This window comes from Dipodomys merriami, unplaced genomic scaffold, assembly GCF_024711535.1.
Source record: "Dipodomys merriami isolate MVZ:Mamm:240054 unplaced genomic scaffold, mDipMer1.0.p SCAF_10, whole genome shotgun sequence".
NCBI lineage: Eukaryota > Metazoa > Chordata > Mammalia > Rodentia > Heteromyidae > Dipodomys > Dipodomys merriami.
The window spans coordinates 47178726-47192659 of NW_027202271.1; the positions used below are offsets into that span (position 1 = coordinate 47178726).

A 13934-nucleotide genomic window follows, 5' to 3' on the forward strand; every position below is an offset into this window, starting at 1 on the left:
TGGGATAATCTTCTCATCTGAAATCTAGGTTCTATCTTGCATTGCCCCTTATAATTGTAAAAGTACAATTATAAATAAAGACATATTTTCCTCTGAGAGTTTTCAGTAGGTCCTATGGATGTTTCAGGCTGTACACTCTCCAAACACTTCTGTTCCTTCAAAGATTGTCATTCTAGTACATATCCAGAGTTCCTGAGGCACAGACAAGCTTGGTGCTAAGGGCTAATATAGAGAATCTGTTTCAATGAAAAGCTTCAACCTATAATGAACATTACCAAGAGCAAACAATACATTAATGACAAAGATAGGATTTATGCTACTATGGAATGTCACACTGAAGAAGTCCAGCACAAATTATTCTCCCTCAGAAATTTTAGTTGAGAATGATATTAGTTGCTATAGTAACCATAAGAACATCAATTCCTATAAATATTTTAAAAATATTCTTGGTGTCAGAACTGAAATATTCTTGGTGTCAGAAGTGTGCTGTTCTTTCCCTAGGTTGAGAATAAATGGAAGCAGATGATTTATGCTATGTCATAAACTAGATTGGCTTATGATTAAAACAGGCAATGTCCTTATTTGGTATTAAAAAGAATTTTTAATGAGAGAAAAATGCAGCAAATGCAACTAAGTAGTTGTTCTGTTATTTACAGCAAATATAATACATTCCATAACTAAAAATATTCTGACTCAAAAAGATTTACTTATTTTACTTTTTTTATTTATATTTTAAATGGCCAAATTTTATTTTATAAACAATGACAACTACTACAAGTTGCTTTAGAAAAGCTTAGCTAAGCCATCACATGAACACTTTCAATAAGTAAAGATTGAGCAATTGTCAAAAGGGAAAAATAAAAATTATATTATAATCTTTATGGTGCTGAATAAATCATTTATCAATTGGTTCTTTCTGGGAAAAGGATTTATGAAAAATTTAAGAATTCTAATACATATATATTCTAATTTTGCTTATAGCTCAAATATATTTTGATTTTTAGTCATTGAATTAATATGACAAAAGAAGGAAGAACTTTAAATTATATCTGAAAATACTTAACATTTATATTAACTAGTTCTAAACTTTTACTGTGGCAAATGCTTCAAAAGATGGAAAAGAATTACATGGGTTATTCTCCCTTTCATTTAAGGAAAAAAAAAATACCTGGGTGCATGATTAATTAGAGGCTGTGGTTTGTATTTTGGAAAGTTGTAGTTCTTAAATTCATCATTTGATGAAACACCTGGCCAAGTTTCCTGAGATGGAGTTCCTAAATTAAAGAAAAAAATTATGTATTTCAAAATGTTCAGAAAAAAATTGATACACAAATTATACATGTATGTACATGTGTATATATATATATATATATATATATATATATATATATAAACAAACTTTAGAAATGTCTTAGAGAATGATTTTTATGACTTTTTTTTTCATAGTGCTGGATAGGGATGGAAACCAGGGCCTCATACATGTTAGGCAAGCACTCTATCAATTAGACCACATTCCCCAGACCTATACCAGTTAACTAGTCAATAAAACTTAAAATTCTATGCTGGGTGTCAGTGGTTCATGGCTATAATTCTATTTACTTGGGAGGCTGAGATCTGAAGATCATAGTTTGAAGCCATCCCAGGTAGACCAATCCAAAAGACTTTGGTCTCCAATTAACCAGCAAAAAACAGGAAGTGAAGGTGTGGCTCAAGTGTTGAAGAACCATCTTTAAGCAACAAATGGAGAGCACAAGGCTCAGTTTGAGCCTCAGTACTGGCAAACACATACACAAACACACAAAAATAAAATTAAATGCAGAAATAGTAAATATGTATATGTTTTTTCTCTTCTTTCATAAAATCTTTATTGCAAGGATGAAATTATAAATGAAAAGAAGTTATTTAGAGATGGGCAAAATGACACACAAGTCTGTAATCCCAGAAACCCAGAAGGAACACACAGAAAAACTGTAGTGTAACGTCAGCTCAGACTAAAAAAGAAGTCATCCAAACCCTGTCATAAAAGCAAGCCAAGTATAGAGGTTTATACCCCCAAAATCCCACCTAGTAGGTGGGATTTAAAAAAAAAGCAAGCTTGGCAAAAAAAGTCAGGAAGACTCTTTTCTCAAAAACAACCCAGAAAGGTGGCACATACATGTAACCAGCAAAAATAAACTATTTCCAAACAAAATAAAATAACACTAAAAGCAAAGTAACTGGGGGTGTAGCTCATGTAGTAGAGCTCTTGCACAGCAAGCATTATACAATGAGTTCAATCCCAAATACTATCAAAGGAAGAAAACAAAAGGAAGGGCTATCTTTATATTAATTAAGCCAAATGTAGTTCTTACACACAAAAGCTGTATTTTTAAAGATATCAGTCCCACTGGTACTGAGGATTGAACCTTTAGAATGTATCAATTACTCTATCACTTGAGCCACATCTCCAGCTTTTTTGTTTGTAATTTGCTTGTGAAACACAGTCTTGATAACTTTGTTGGGCCTAGTCTGTATGTTTGGATTCTCCTGCCTCAGCCTGTAGAGTGGATATATAATCTTAATGTAACAAGTAATTGCAGATAAAAATCACTGGAAAAAGATTTCTTCTGTTACCTAGTAGACGGAAAATTAAGTGCAGTTCATCTTCTACTGTTGATCCTGGAAACAGAGGTCTTCCAGAAGCCATTTCAAAGAAAATACAACCAACGCCCCTTTAAAATACACCATGAAAAAAAAAAGAGCAACCATTTACATATTATGAAGCCTAAGAAATTTTTTTCCTTAAGACTGACACTGAGAATTTTGTATTAGTCCGTGAAAAACATACTGTGGAGGTATTTTTAGATTTATTAATATTTACTCCACTTGTCTAAATTTCTGTAATGCCAACTCATTTTTCCCACTTAAAAAGTCCATGTGCTTACTATGTGCTTATCAAATCTGACATATTAACTACAGTGTGGTCATAGTTTGAAATGGACAAGACAGGAGGGAGGAAACCCAACCCAAAAAGACTTTAATGGTAATCTGGGAGGTGACAGTGGCCTGAGCTATTAAAGCAGTGGGTAGCACAGAGAGAGTGAAGGAAGCAAAAATGATTCAAGACCCTAAGTGTATCAGTAGAAACAGAATATTCAGGTGTGGGGTGGGATGTGTTTGTGTATGTGTAAGAGGAGAAAGAGAAAAAGGCATAATTAAAGTGTGGTGTCAGAAAGATGGCTATGATTTTTTTTTATTTTTAGAGAAATTTGATAGTTTTGTTTTCCAGAGTTGAGGACTGAACTCAGGGTCCTGCGCTCTCGCCAGGCAGACACTCTTCCGCTGAGCTAAACCTCCAGCCCCTTAGAGAAATTTAAAGCAAGTAATTTTGATACATTAATGATAAAAATAATACTTCACTTTTACATTACTGTGTCTTCTGAGTGATTTTAAAAATACTGTTACTATCTTTAAGTAGTTGCGCAACAACAAAGTTGTTGCCATTCAACAAAGCAGTTTATGAATACACTGTGTCTTGATCAAGGTCACTCCTTAATGTATTAACTCACTTGGTCATAATGTTATCTACTCAATTTGAAAGCAGTTATTATTACTATTTCAATCTCCTTAATTAAGGAAACTAAGGCACAAGTCAGTAATGTGAATCAATTATTACATGGTTGTTAAGAGGTAAGTATTTAAACCTAGTTAATCTTACTCCTATGCCTGAACTCTTAATTACCGCTTGCTTTGTGCCTCTTTAGGATAATACATCCTTAAAAATCAATTCCAACTAGTATGTACTATGTTAGGGGAAGGGAACCTTTATTCTGCTAAGGACCATTTGGATATTTGTAACGTTATTTGTATTCCATACAAAATTATCAATATAGTCAGTCCATGGGCCAGACATCCCACTCCTTCCTGTAGTCTCTTCTAAAATTATAATGATAACAACATCTGTATATACTTACCACATGTCAATCTGGGTTGAATACTCTGAAGAACCAAGAAGTACATCAGGTGGCCGATACCACAATGTGACAACTTCATTTGAGTAGGTCTTTGTAGGAACTGACTTGGCTCTGGCTAGTCCTTTAAAGGGAAAGGGGGAAAAAAAATTTAAGGAGATTGAGTCCACACTGATGCCAGACAGGGCAAAAAAGCAAGCGAGACCTATTTGGATTATAAGAGATTTTTTAGCCCCTATCTTTACCCACGGTTCCATTCAGAGATATGTCTGAGATGACTATTCTACAACTTCTTGAAGTTTCAATAAAATTCATTTAATGATTTCTGTTGAGTTTTAGTCTAGTTAATCCTTACGTAATTTAATGCAATAATTGTGAATGTACCTGGTACAGCATCTGACTTAAACTTAGTATGTTTTACAGCTTCTGCTCGGGAGCCATGATGTCAAAATTATTTCTTTGTTATAATTAATCCAAACTAGGTTAGTGACACAGATAATTTTGCTTGGGACACCAATACACTAACATATAATTTTGCTTATAACAGCTATAATAAATAAGCTTTGCTGTATGACTTATTGTTACAAATTCAGAGGTCACTGGTTTATTTCAGTTAAATTTCACTGGTAGAAATCTATTTGGTGAAGATTTCCCTAGAATAAGTTTTACTGTTCTCGATGCTCTTTTATGTTTAGCATATATAGACAACTTTAGAAAAAGAGAGCTTCTGGATATTACTAACTCTGCAAATGATGCAAACATCTGCCATTCCTCTGACATTTAATATGGACCCCTTCAAAAGGCTAAATTTATAACTTTTTTATTAATATGAGCTATTACCTCCGCACCTCTAATTTCTTTCTTTTTGTCGGTTGTGGGCCTGGACGCTCACCCTCAGCTCTTCAGCTCAGGGAGAGTGCTCTACCACTTGAGCCACAGAGCCACTTCCCGTTTTCTGGTGGTTAACTGGAGATAAGAGTCTCACGGACTTTCTTGCCTGGCCTGGCTTTGAACAGTGATCCTCAGATCTCAGCCTCCTGAGTAGCTAGGGTTACAGGTGTGAGCCACCAGAGCCAGGCTACACACCTCTAATTTCTAATCTCCTGAAGAAACAACTTTAAAAGGTAACTGAAGAAATTTAAGTTCATTTTTACCCCATGTTTTATTTCAAGTAACAAGGGAGTTTAAGTAGAGATTGCATTATGTATGTAACTTTCACTGTGTAAAATCAAATAAGAAAAATGTCTTAAGAGTAATTCTTTTAAAATTGGATAACTTACATACCAACTATTTAAGCATTACAGGTGGGAGTCACCAGCATCCAGCTTGCTTTTTTATTTGTTGTTTATTTATATTTTTTGCTGGTCCTTCCTGGGGCTTGAATTTGGGGGCCTGGGAGCTGTCCCTGAGCCCCTGTTGCTCAAAACTAGCACTCTACCACTTGTGCTACAGCACCACTTTTGGCTTTGTGAGTAATTGTTGGTAAGTGTCTTATGGACTTTTCTGACCAGGCTCGCTTCAACCTCGATCCTCAAATCTCAGTCTCCAGAGTAGGTGGAATTGAATTACAGGTGTGAGTCCCCAGTCCCTGGCTCCATTTATTTTATACTTTAAGTTATTAAGTCTTTGGGGGCCAGGCACTCACATTGGTAATCTTGGCTACTCAGGGAGGCTGAGTTCTGAGGATCTATCTAGTTCAAAGCCAGCCCAGTCAGGAAAAGTAAATGAGACTCTTATCTCCAATTAGTAGAAAAATGCTAGACTGGATTTATGGCTCAAATAGTACAGTTACAAGCCGAGTAAAGACATAAGGCCCAATGATTAAGATCCTAAAGTCCTTTCTTTGGTCAGTCATGGGGCTTGAACAATGCCTAGGCACTGTCCCTGAGCTTTTTCACTCGAAGCTAGTGCTCTGCTACTTTGAGTCACAGTGTCACTTCCAGTTTTCTGCTGGTTAACTGGAGACATGAGTCTCACCAACTTTCCTACCAAGGCTGGCTTTGAACAGTGATCCTCAGATCTCAGCCCCCTGAGTAGCAAGGATTATAGGTGTGAGCCACCAGTGCCCAACTAGTGCTTTTAGTTAGATAGAGTATTATTGTTATCAATTTATAATTTAATAATGGAAAAAGTTATTAAAACAGCATTTATATGCTGGCATGACTAACAGTTCTACAAAAAATATTTTCCAAAACACACACAAAATTTTAGTAAGAATGCTCTGGTTTTACATTTCTATAAATTCCTTTAAAGTCTATTTTAATAGATGATAGCTTGGTTTTATAATTGTTTTTACATTCAATCTGCTGTAATATGATTGCTTCGAATATATATCACAACATATGTATAACAACATGTCAAATACATGCCATTACATATAATGAGAATCAATCTCACATCAATAGGAAGCTGGAAAAGAACACTGCAATAGCCTTTTCTGATAAATGTAGACAGTATCTTTTGATACATTAGAATTAGAAAGGATATGTATTTATTAAAGTTATGCAGCAACTGCAATTATATCTATGAATGTCTTACACTTTTGTTAAAATTCACTGCTTTAGCTTGAGCTTTAAAGCACATGTTTGCAGACATGAACCCTTATTTTTGTATAATTCTGTAATATCATGCATTGGTAATCTGAAAAATTTTAGTTTCTTGAAATACATATTACAAATATATTTTCAAACATATTACAAATATAAACTTCTTTATAAAATAACAAACCCCCTGCATTTGTTAGTATTACTACTGACTCATTAGAAAGGTCTCTAAAGTATTATGAAGCTATTAAGCTCAAAGTAGCAGATGCAAATTTTCTTTTTTTGGGGGGAGGATCCGGTCATGGGGCCTGAACTCTGGGCCTAGGAGCTGTCCCTCAGCTCTTCAGCTCAGGCTAGCGCTCTACCACTTAAGCCACAGCGCCACTTTCGGCTTTTTTCTTTTTGCTTATGTGGTACTGAGGAATCGAACTCAGGGCCTCATGCATGTAAGGCAAGCACTCTACCACTGAGCCACCTTCCCAGCCCCAGTTCCAAATTTTCTAAATCTACTTTTTTTGAAAACTTCAATTTAACTGCTAGTCAGAAATCTTTCAGTTGTTTTCACTGAAATAACAGGTTTACTTACTTCAGTCATTTAAAAAAATGTCTGCAAACATGTGCTTTATATACAATTCCCATTTTATTACACAGAAAACAAATACTGAAAAGACTTATATGTAAGGATAAAGGATTAATTAACTAATTTTACTGCTGCACCAAATAGCTTAAGCATAATTAATATTATTTCCCTAAAAACGTGTGGCTGTGAAGAACAGAATGAAATGCTTCGGTGGCACTGTCATCTCAAATACTAAGGAATCTGTATAGTTAACTCTCTCACTGCTTCTGAATCAGTGCAAATATTAACTCCGTGAAAAAGACAGATAATGCTTAGTGTAATTTTGATAGTATATTTTTAGCTTGAAAGAATCTCAAGAGCCCTAGGGGTCTAGGGAATGTGCCTGACAACCCATGACTTTTGATATTTGCTGCTAAAAACCAACATCCACCAAAGTGTTATCAAATAGCTTCTTTTGTAGACTGCAAAGAAAATTTCCAAATCCACATAAAAGTGATGACACATCATGACAATGGTTCTTTTAAACTTATCTACCTGGAAGCATTTATAAACATCTCATTATTCCATACCAAAATCTGCTAGCTTTAATTCTCCTTTTTCATTAATGAGAAGGTTCTGTGGTTTCAAGTCTCGATGTAACACCTTTCTTCTATGGCAATATGCCAAACCACGTAGAATTTGATATAGAAATAGCTATAGGAAAAAATAAAATGAAAATAAGTCTTTCAAATAATGAGACATACTTTGGTATAAGCATAAATTATGGTAAGCAGGAAAGCCACTCTACCATATGACAAGAAAAACAAGTATTTATACTTTCAAAGAACAATGAATTTTTACTTGTCTTCTAAATATTACAGTTTGTTATTTAATATGAAAAATCTTCCTATTATTTATTCTGATATCTATGAAAATAGCTATAATAAATAATACTTGGCCTTTGCAGAAATAGCTTTTATTAATTAAAATAACTTAGCTATATTCTTATAAACTTACAGACTTACTAAAGTCTTATAGTTTAAAATTCAAGCAAATAATGTTTTAAATCTGATTTGGAGCGGCATCTTTAAAATAAGGCATCAGAATTTATTTTATGGAAAATCTGAGGTATCAACAAGAATGGCAAAGTCCTTGCTACAAAAATAACCTGAGAGCTTCTTTCCATCTCCTGGGTACTCTGGTTTCAGCACCTCCTATTGGCTCCCCAAGCTCTGCTGTGATTCAAAAGGAACATAAGAACTACAGTGCATGTTTGGAACAGATAGCTCTTAGAAGAAAGCAATTACTGTAAGGCCAATGGTAGAAGGTTTGTGGATTTTTGGTGACAAAAAGGATCACATCTTGGTTCTTTGTGGTTAGAGTAAAAGATTCTCAAGTACTGAAAATTCAGACATCTTCAGTTCACTTTTAGATGAAAAAACAGGGAATAAAGAAAAAACCAGGGCATCTAATAGCAGCAAAATATCCAGATTCTACATTGTACATGTTTCCTCTCATACACTTTTTATTTTTTGAAAATATATTTTTCCTACCTTATTTAACTTAATTTTTAATTTTGTTCTAAGCAGTTGTACAAAGTAGTTTCAATTCCACAACTTAGATTATCAGTACAATGCATCTTGAACAGAACCATTTAACGAATAAATTATAAGCCACTTTCCAAGTTTAGCTAGGCATGTAGATTGAAAGGGTCTACCTTGAGAGATATAAACCTGATAATAACTCATAATTACTTTATTTCAAAATTATTATCTTTCAAAATTATCATTTTCTTTCAAAAGCAGGAAAAAACAAAATTAAAAACGGCAAGGTACATAAACGACATTCATAACAAAATATAAAATATGATAAAAAAATCCTCTCTCTCTCTCTTACACACACACACATTTTGAAAGGCCTGTTCTTAAATTCTTAGCAATGCATTGTCCATATGTCGTTTATTAACAGAAATTGGCTCTCCTTTATTGAAATTTACCACTTAAAAGAAAAAAGTTTATAGTTATTACTTACAGAATCAGAAATGTCTCAAACATACACACAGACAACCTATTTCCAAAATAGCTTCTCAATCTATCAATTAAGTTTGGATAAGTCTTTTCTAAACTTGGAGTATACCTCTTAGGTCAAAGAAATATAGTGTGAACAACTATGTCAAATGCTTGCAGTCAGCTCATAATTTTTAGTATTTTTTAAATAGGATACAGTGCCTCCCTCCTGTAATTCTAACAACTTCAGAGGCAGAAACTGGGAAGATCATGATCCAGACTGGCCCAGGGGAAAAATGGCAGGTCCTATGTAAAAAATAACCTAAAAAAGCAAGAAAGGATTGAAGATATAGCTCAAGTGGCAGAACACTTGCCTAATAAGTACAGAGCCCCAAGTTCAAACACTAGTACTGCCAAAGAAAAAAAGAAAAAAATTTATGACTTAAAATAATTCTACAAAAAGGTCTAATCCTATGAATACTAATAACAGACAGAAACTGAGTAAATATGCTCAGAAGACAATAATCTATTTAACGCTTACAGAAAATTCTAATAAAGCGGGGTGCCAGTGGCTCACGTCTGTAATCCTAGCTACTCAGGAGGCTCAGATCTGAGGATTGCAGTTCAAAGCCAGCCCGGACAGGAAAGTCCATGAGACTCTTATCTCCAATAAGCCACTCAGAAAACCAGAAGGGGCTCAATAGCTTAAGTGGTAGAGTGCTAGCCTTGAGCTGAAGAGCTAAGGGACAGCATTCAGGCCCACAGTTCAAACCCCATGACTAAAGAAAGAAAGAGAGAAAGAAAGAGAGAAAGAGAGAGAGACACAGAGACACAGAGAAAGAGACAGAGAGAGAGAGAAAGAGAGAGAAAGAAAATTCTAATAAAGAGTTACAAAACTGGTGTATTTCACTGTGAAAAATAGTTCGTCTTTAGACAAAATTTAAAATGACACACTGAAACATACCTTTACATTGTGCATGCTCATGATGTTCCCACAGTCATCCATATACTGTTTCAGGTCTTTATCCTGGAAAAAAAAAAAACAAAAACAAAAACCAGCACTTTACTACAGGATGCAGAATGTTCAGGGTGCACACTGGCTCATTTAGTAACATTTGATTTTTTTTTTTTTGTGGGGCTGGGGTAGGGGGTGCGGGTGGGGGAGCCAGTCCTGGGGCTTGATCCCAGGACCTGAGTACTGTCCCTGAACTTCTTTTGCTCAAGGCTAGCACTCTACCACTTAAGCCACCACTCCACTTCTGGCTTTTTGGTAGCTTATTAGAGATAAGAGTCTCACAGACTTTCCTGCCCAGGCTGGCTTCGAATTGCATTCTTCAGATCTCAGCCTCCTGAAGTAGCTAGGATTATAGGCATGAGTTGCAGGTGCCTGGCTTGCATTTGATTTTTTTTTTTAATTGCTGTTTTTAGGAAAAAAATGCAGGATGAACCTCACATATAATTTAACTATGATTACCTTTAATTAACCTGTTAAAAGGCCTGTTCTGCTATTTTATGAAAGCAAAATTAAATATTAAATATTTATTAAATGCTTACCAGATACTCAAAAACCAGAGTCAAAGACTTATCTGTGTGAACAATGTCATGTAGGGTTACTATATTTGCATGTTTTAAATCCTTTAATAGTGAAACTGAAAAACAAAACAGAAAGTTATTTGTAGTCTGTGGTAATCATACTGCAAAACCTTAAGTAAATTTAGTATTTAAATTTTATATTTCCACTGTTTATATTTAAGACTCAATGATTTCAACATAATTTGCCAAGGGGGTTTGGTAGCAGATTGTGTTTGTTTTTATGGTTTTTAAATTCATTATTATAATACCTAAAATTATCTGCAATATTACAACTCTCAACTTTCTGGGACTTTTTTCACTAACATTAATTTTCTGAGATTCTAGAATTTAGATATAAAGTACAAACTGCATTATCAATCGAGATACTCAAATAATTTTTGAATATTATAGCTTTTTAAATGAAATATTACCATAAATGTTTATATCTGTTTATTTCTTATATTTGATTAATCTATACAGCTAATTTATAATTATCATGTTCCTCTTGTACCAATATATAACATATTCCTAGGACAATTTTTTGGTTTTTTTTTTGGGGGGGTGGGGGCTGGTCCTGGGTGCTGTCCCTGAGCTTTTTTTCTCAAGGCTAGTGGCTCTACTATTTGAACAACAGTTCTACTTCTGCCTTTTGGGGGGGGGAGGGGTTCGAGGGAAGGGGGAAACAATGTTAATTGGAGATAAAAATCTTATGGCCTTTCCTACCCAGGCTGGCTTCAAATCTCAATTCATACATCTCAGCCTCCAGAGTAGCTAGGATTACAGGTGTGAGTCACTGGTGCTTGGCTCTCCTAAGTCAAATCTTTATCTGTCACTGATCTTTAAAGACATCATAGGATTTTATTATAAACTAAATAATAATATATTCAACTAATTCCTTTCATTGCATCTTTTTGTTTTAGAAATTAACTTTGTAAGGTCTAATCATGTCTTCTAATCACCTGCTATTTCTATATAAACACGAGCTCTTTTTATTTGTAAAAAAACACACTCATCTGGGCTTGGTTTTCAAATATTCAGTGTAAAGGGTATACCTTCTCTTATGGCTGTACATGGTGCACCTTCTTCATGTTCCAATCGGATCTCTTTTAACGCCACCAAATTTTCTGTTAATTTACTTCTTCCCTTGTATACTGTTGCATATGTACCCTATAAAACGTATTTTTGAAAGACATCAGAGGAATCTCAGTTGGTCAAGCACCAGCCAATGAGTGAAAGCATCAGGTCATGAGTTTGAGACCCAGTTTTGAACAAAGAAAAGACATATCAGAAACATCAAGACACTACCTGTATAATGAAGAAGCCTAACTGAATTTCTAACTTCTAGTGCTTAATTCTATCTTACAAAGAAAACTCCACAATGGGATTAGCAGCAGAAGCTGAGCTCTATATGCAGCTGCCATATTCTTCTAACACAACAGAACTTCTCAAAATTATAAAAACATAGTCCTTATCTTAGTTTCTATACACTCTTTCAAATTAACAATAGTTTTAAAATTAAAAAGTAGTTTACCTGAAATTATGAAAACAGAGGACATTAATTGAGCACGTTTAATAAAAATATAATGATGCTGTTGAACTATGAGAAAGTTTACCAGTTTCCAGACTTTTCAGAATCTTGGAAAACTCTCCTTCAAAAAATATTCCATAAGAGTTTCTCTATTAACTAAAACATTTGTTTACCTTTTCTTATTGTGGAAGGTAGTTTATTTTAAAGTAGTAATTCTATAGAAAGCGTCAAGTTCAAGACAAAGTCTTAACTTTGCTCACTCTTTGATGGTAGGTGTTTTTCTCTCTAAAGACAGTGTTTTTACTTTCACAATGTTCACGCAGTGTTTTATGTGACAGCAGACTGTCAGGAAGATAACAAGCAAATGCCTATTTTGCTACCAAGAAAGCACAGTTTCTGTGCTTCAATAATGATTTCCAAAAATACTTTTGTTCTCTCATATGGATGGGATAATTTCAAAGTGGTCTAATTCCTTCTAATGGTCTGTTGATTTTCAGAGCAAAATAAACAATTACTCACCTCTCCAAGCTTTTCCAATTTGATATAGGTTTCCATTTTCCCAAATCCAATTTCTGACTGAAAATAAACCATTATATATTTAGCATTTATTCTGAAATTTTCAATTCACTTCTCTAATCTTTTAAAACTTTGCTAAAGAATCTAGTAATAGTAAAAGAAACAAATCTACATTCCAGTTGTTGAACATCCTTAGTTTTAAAATATACTTGTTTCTGGGACAAAAGAGGTTCAAGATCATAAAAATTCATAATGCAAATGGCCAATCTATATTATAGATTCAGTTACTTTTATACTAGGAAGTTTTGTTTTTTTTATGGTTATGCTAGGGTTTGAACTCAGTTCTTCTCACTTGCTAGGCAGATGTTTTATGGCTGAGTCATGCTTCCAGCCCTAGTTTTTTGGGGTATTTTGAGTCAGGGACCAAAATACTTTTATCTCTAATTCATCAGGAAAAAGCTGGAAGTGGAAGTATGGTTCAAGTAGTAGCCTTGAGCAAAAAAGCCAAGTGAGAAGAGACGCTGAGTTCAAGCCTTAAATACTGACAAAATAAACCAAAAGAAGGGAAGAAATGAGGGAGAGTGAGTGGGAGGGAGGGAGGGAGGGAGGGAGAGAGGGAAGGAGGGAGGGAGGGAGGGAGGAAGGGAGGGAGGGAGGGAGGGAGGGAGGGAGGGAGGGAGGGAGGGAGGAAAATGGTTGGCAGCAATTAATTGTATGTTTTGAAATAGCTAGTACAGAGAATTCTGAATGTCCCACTCACAGAGAAATATGTAATTTAGGTGACAGACACATTGATTACTCAGGTTCATTACACATTGTATAGATGGATAAAAATGCTAAAACATGTATGACTGTGTCAATTAAAAATGCATATATAAAAAGAGAAAGTGAATTTTTGTACTATAATTAGAAAGTTAAACTTAATTTAAAACCAATTTATAAAAACAATAGTACTGAATACATGTAGGTTGGCAGAATTCAGGTAAAAGGTAGATTTAACTAGTGAATTGTCAGTAAGATGATAATTCAAACAATAAAAAAGCATCTCCTACTTTAATAATTTCAACCTTAAGAATTTAATGATTATATCAAATAGCAATTACTGACTCTTTAAATGGGAACATTAGAAAACTTTGCTTGCATTTCTTATTTGCTGAACTTGACAAGATTAACAATAGATATAATGACTAGCTTGTCGGTTAGCTCTCCTACAGAAATTATTCAGAGGACAGAGGACAAAGCTCATTTATTTAACAGTTA

The 13934-nt window shown here is 34.4% G+C and overlaps 1 protein-coding gene across 2 annotated transcripts in view; it reads right to left on the reverse strand.

The window, feature by feature from the left end:
- Positions 1-13934, reverse strand: part of Cdk17 (cyclin dependent kinase 17) — a 77629-nt gene that overhangs the window by 7724 nt on the left and 55971 nt on the right. For both annotated transcript variants that reach the window (XM_069990469.1, XM_069990476.1), the window contains 8 exons: positions 12678-12734; positions 11683-11797; positions 10613-10707; positions 10023-10085; positions 7643-7766; positions 3954-4074; positions 2614-2711; positions 1169-1274 (listed from right to left, as the gene is read on the reverse strand). In XM_069990469.1, the coding sequence (XP_069846570.1) occupies positions 1169-1274; positions 2614-2711; positions 3954-4074; positions 7643-7766; positions 10023-10085; positions 10613-10707; positions 11683-11797; positions 12678-12734 (779 nt within the window). The remainder of the gene's footprint in view (positions 1-1168; positions 1275-2613; positions 2712-3953; positions 4075-7642; positions 7767-10022; positions 10086-10612; positions 10708-11682; positions 11798-12677; positions 12735-13934) is intronic.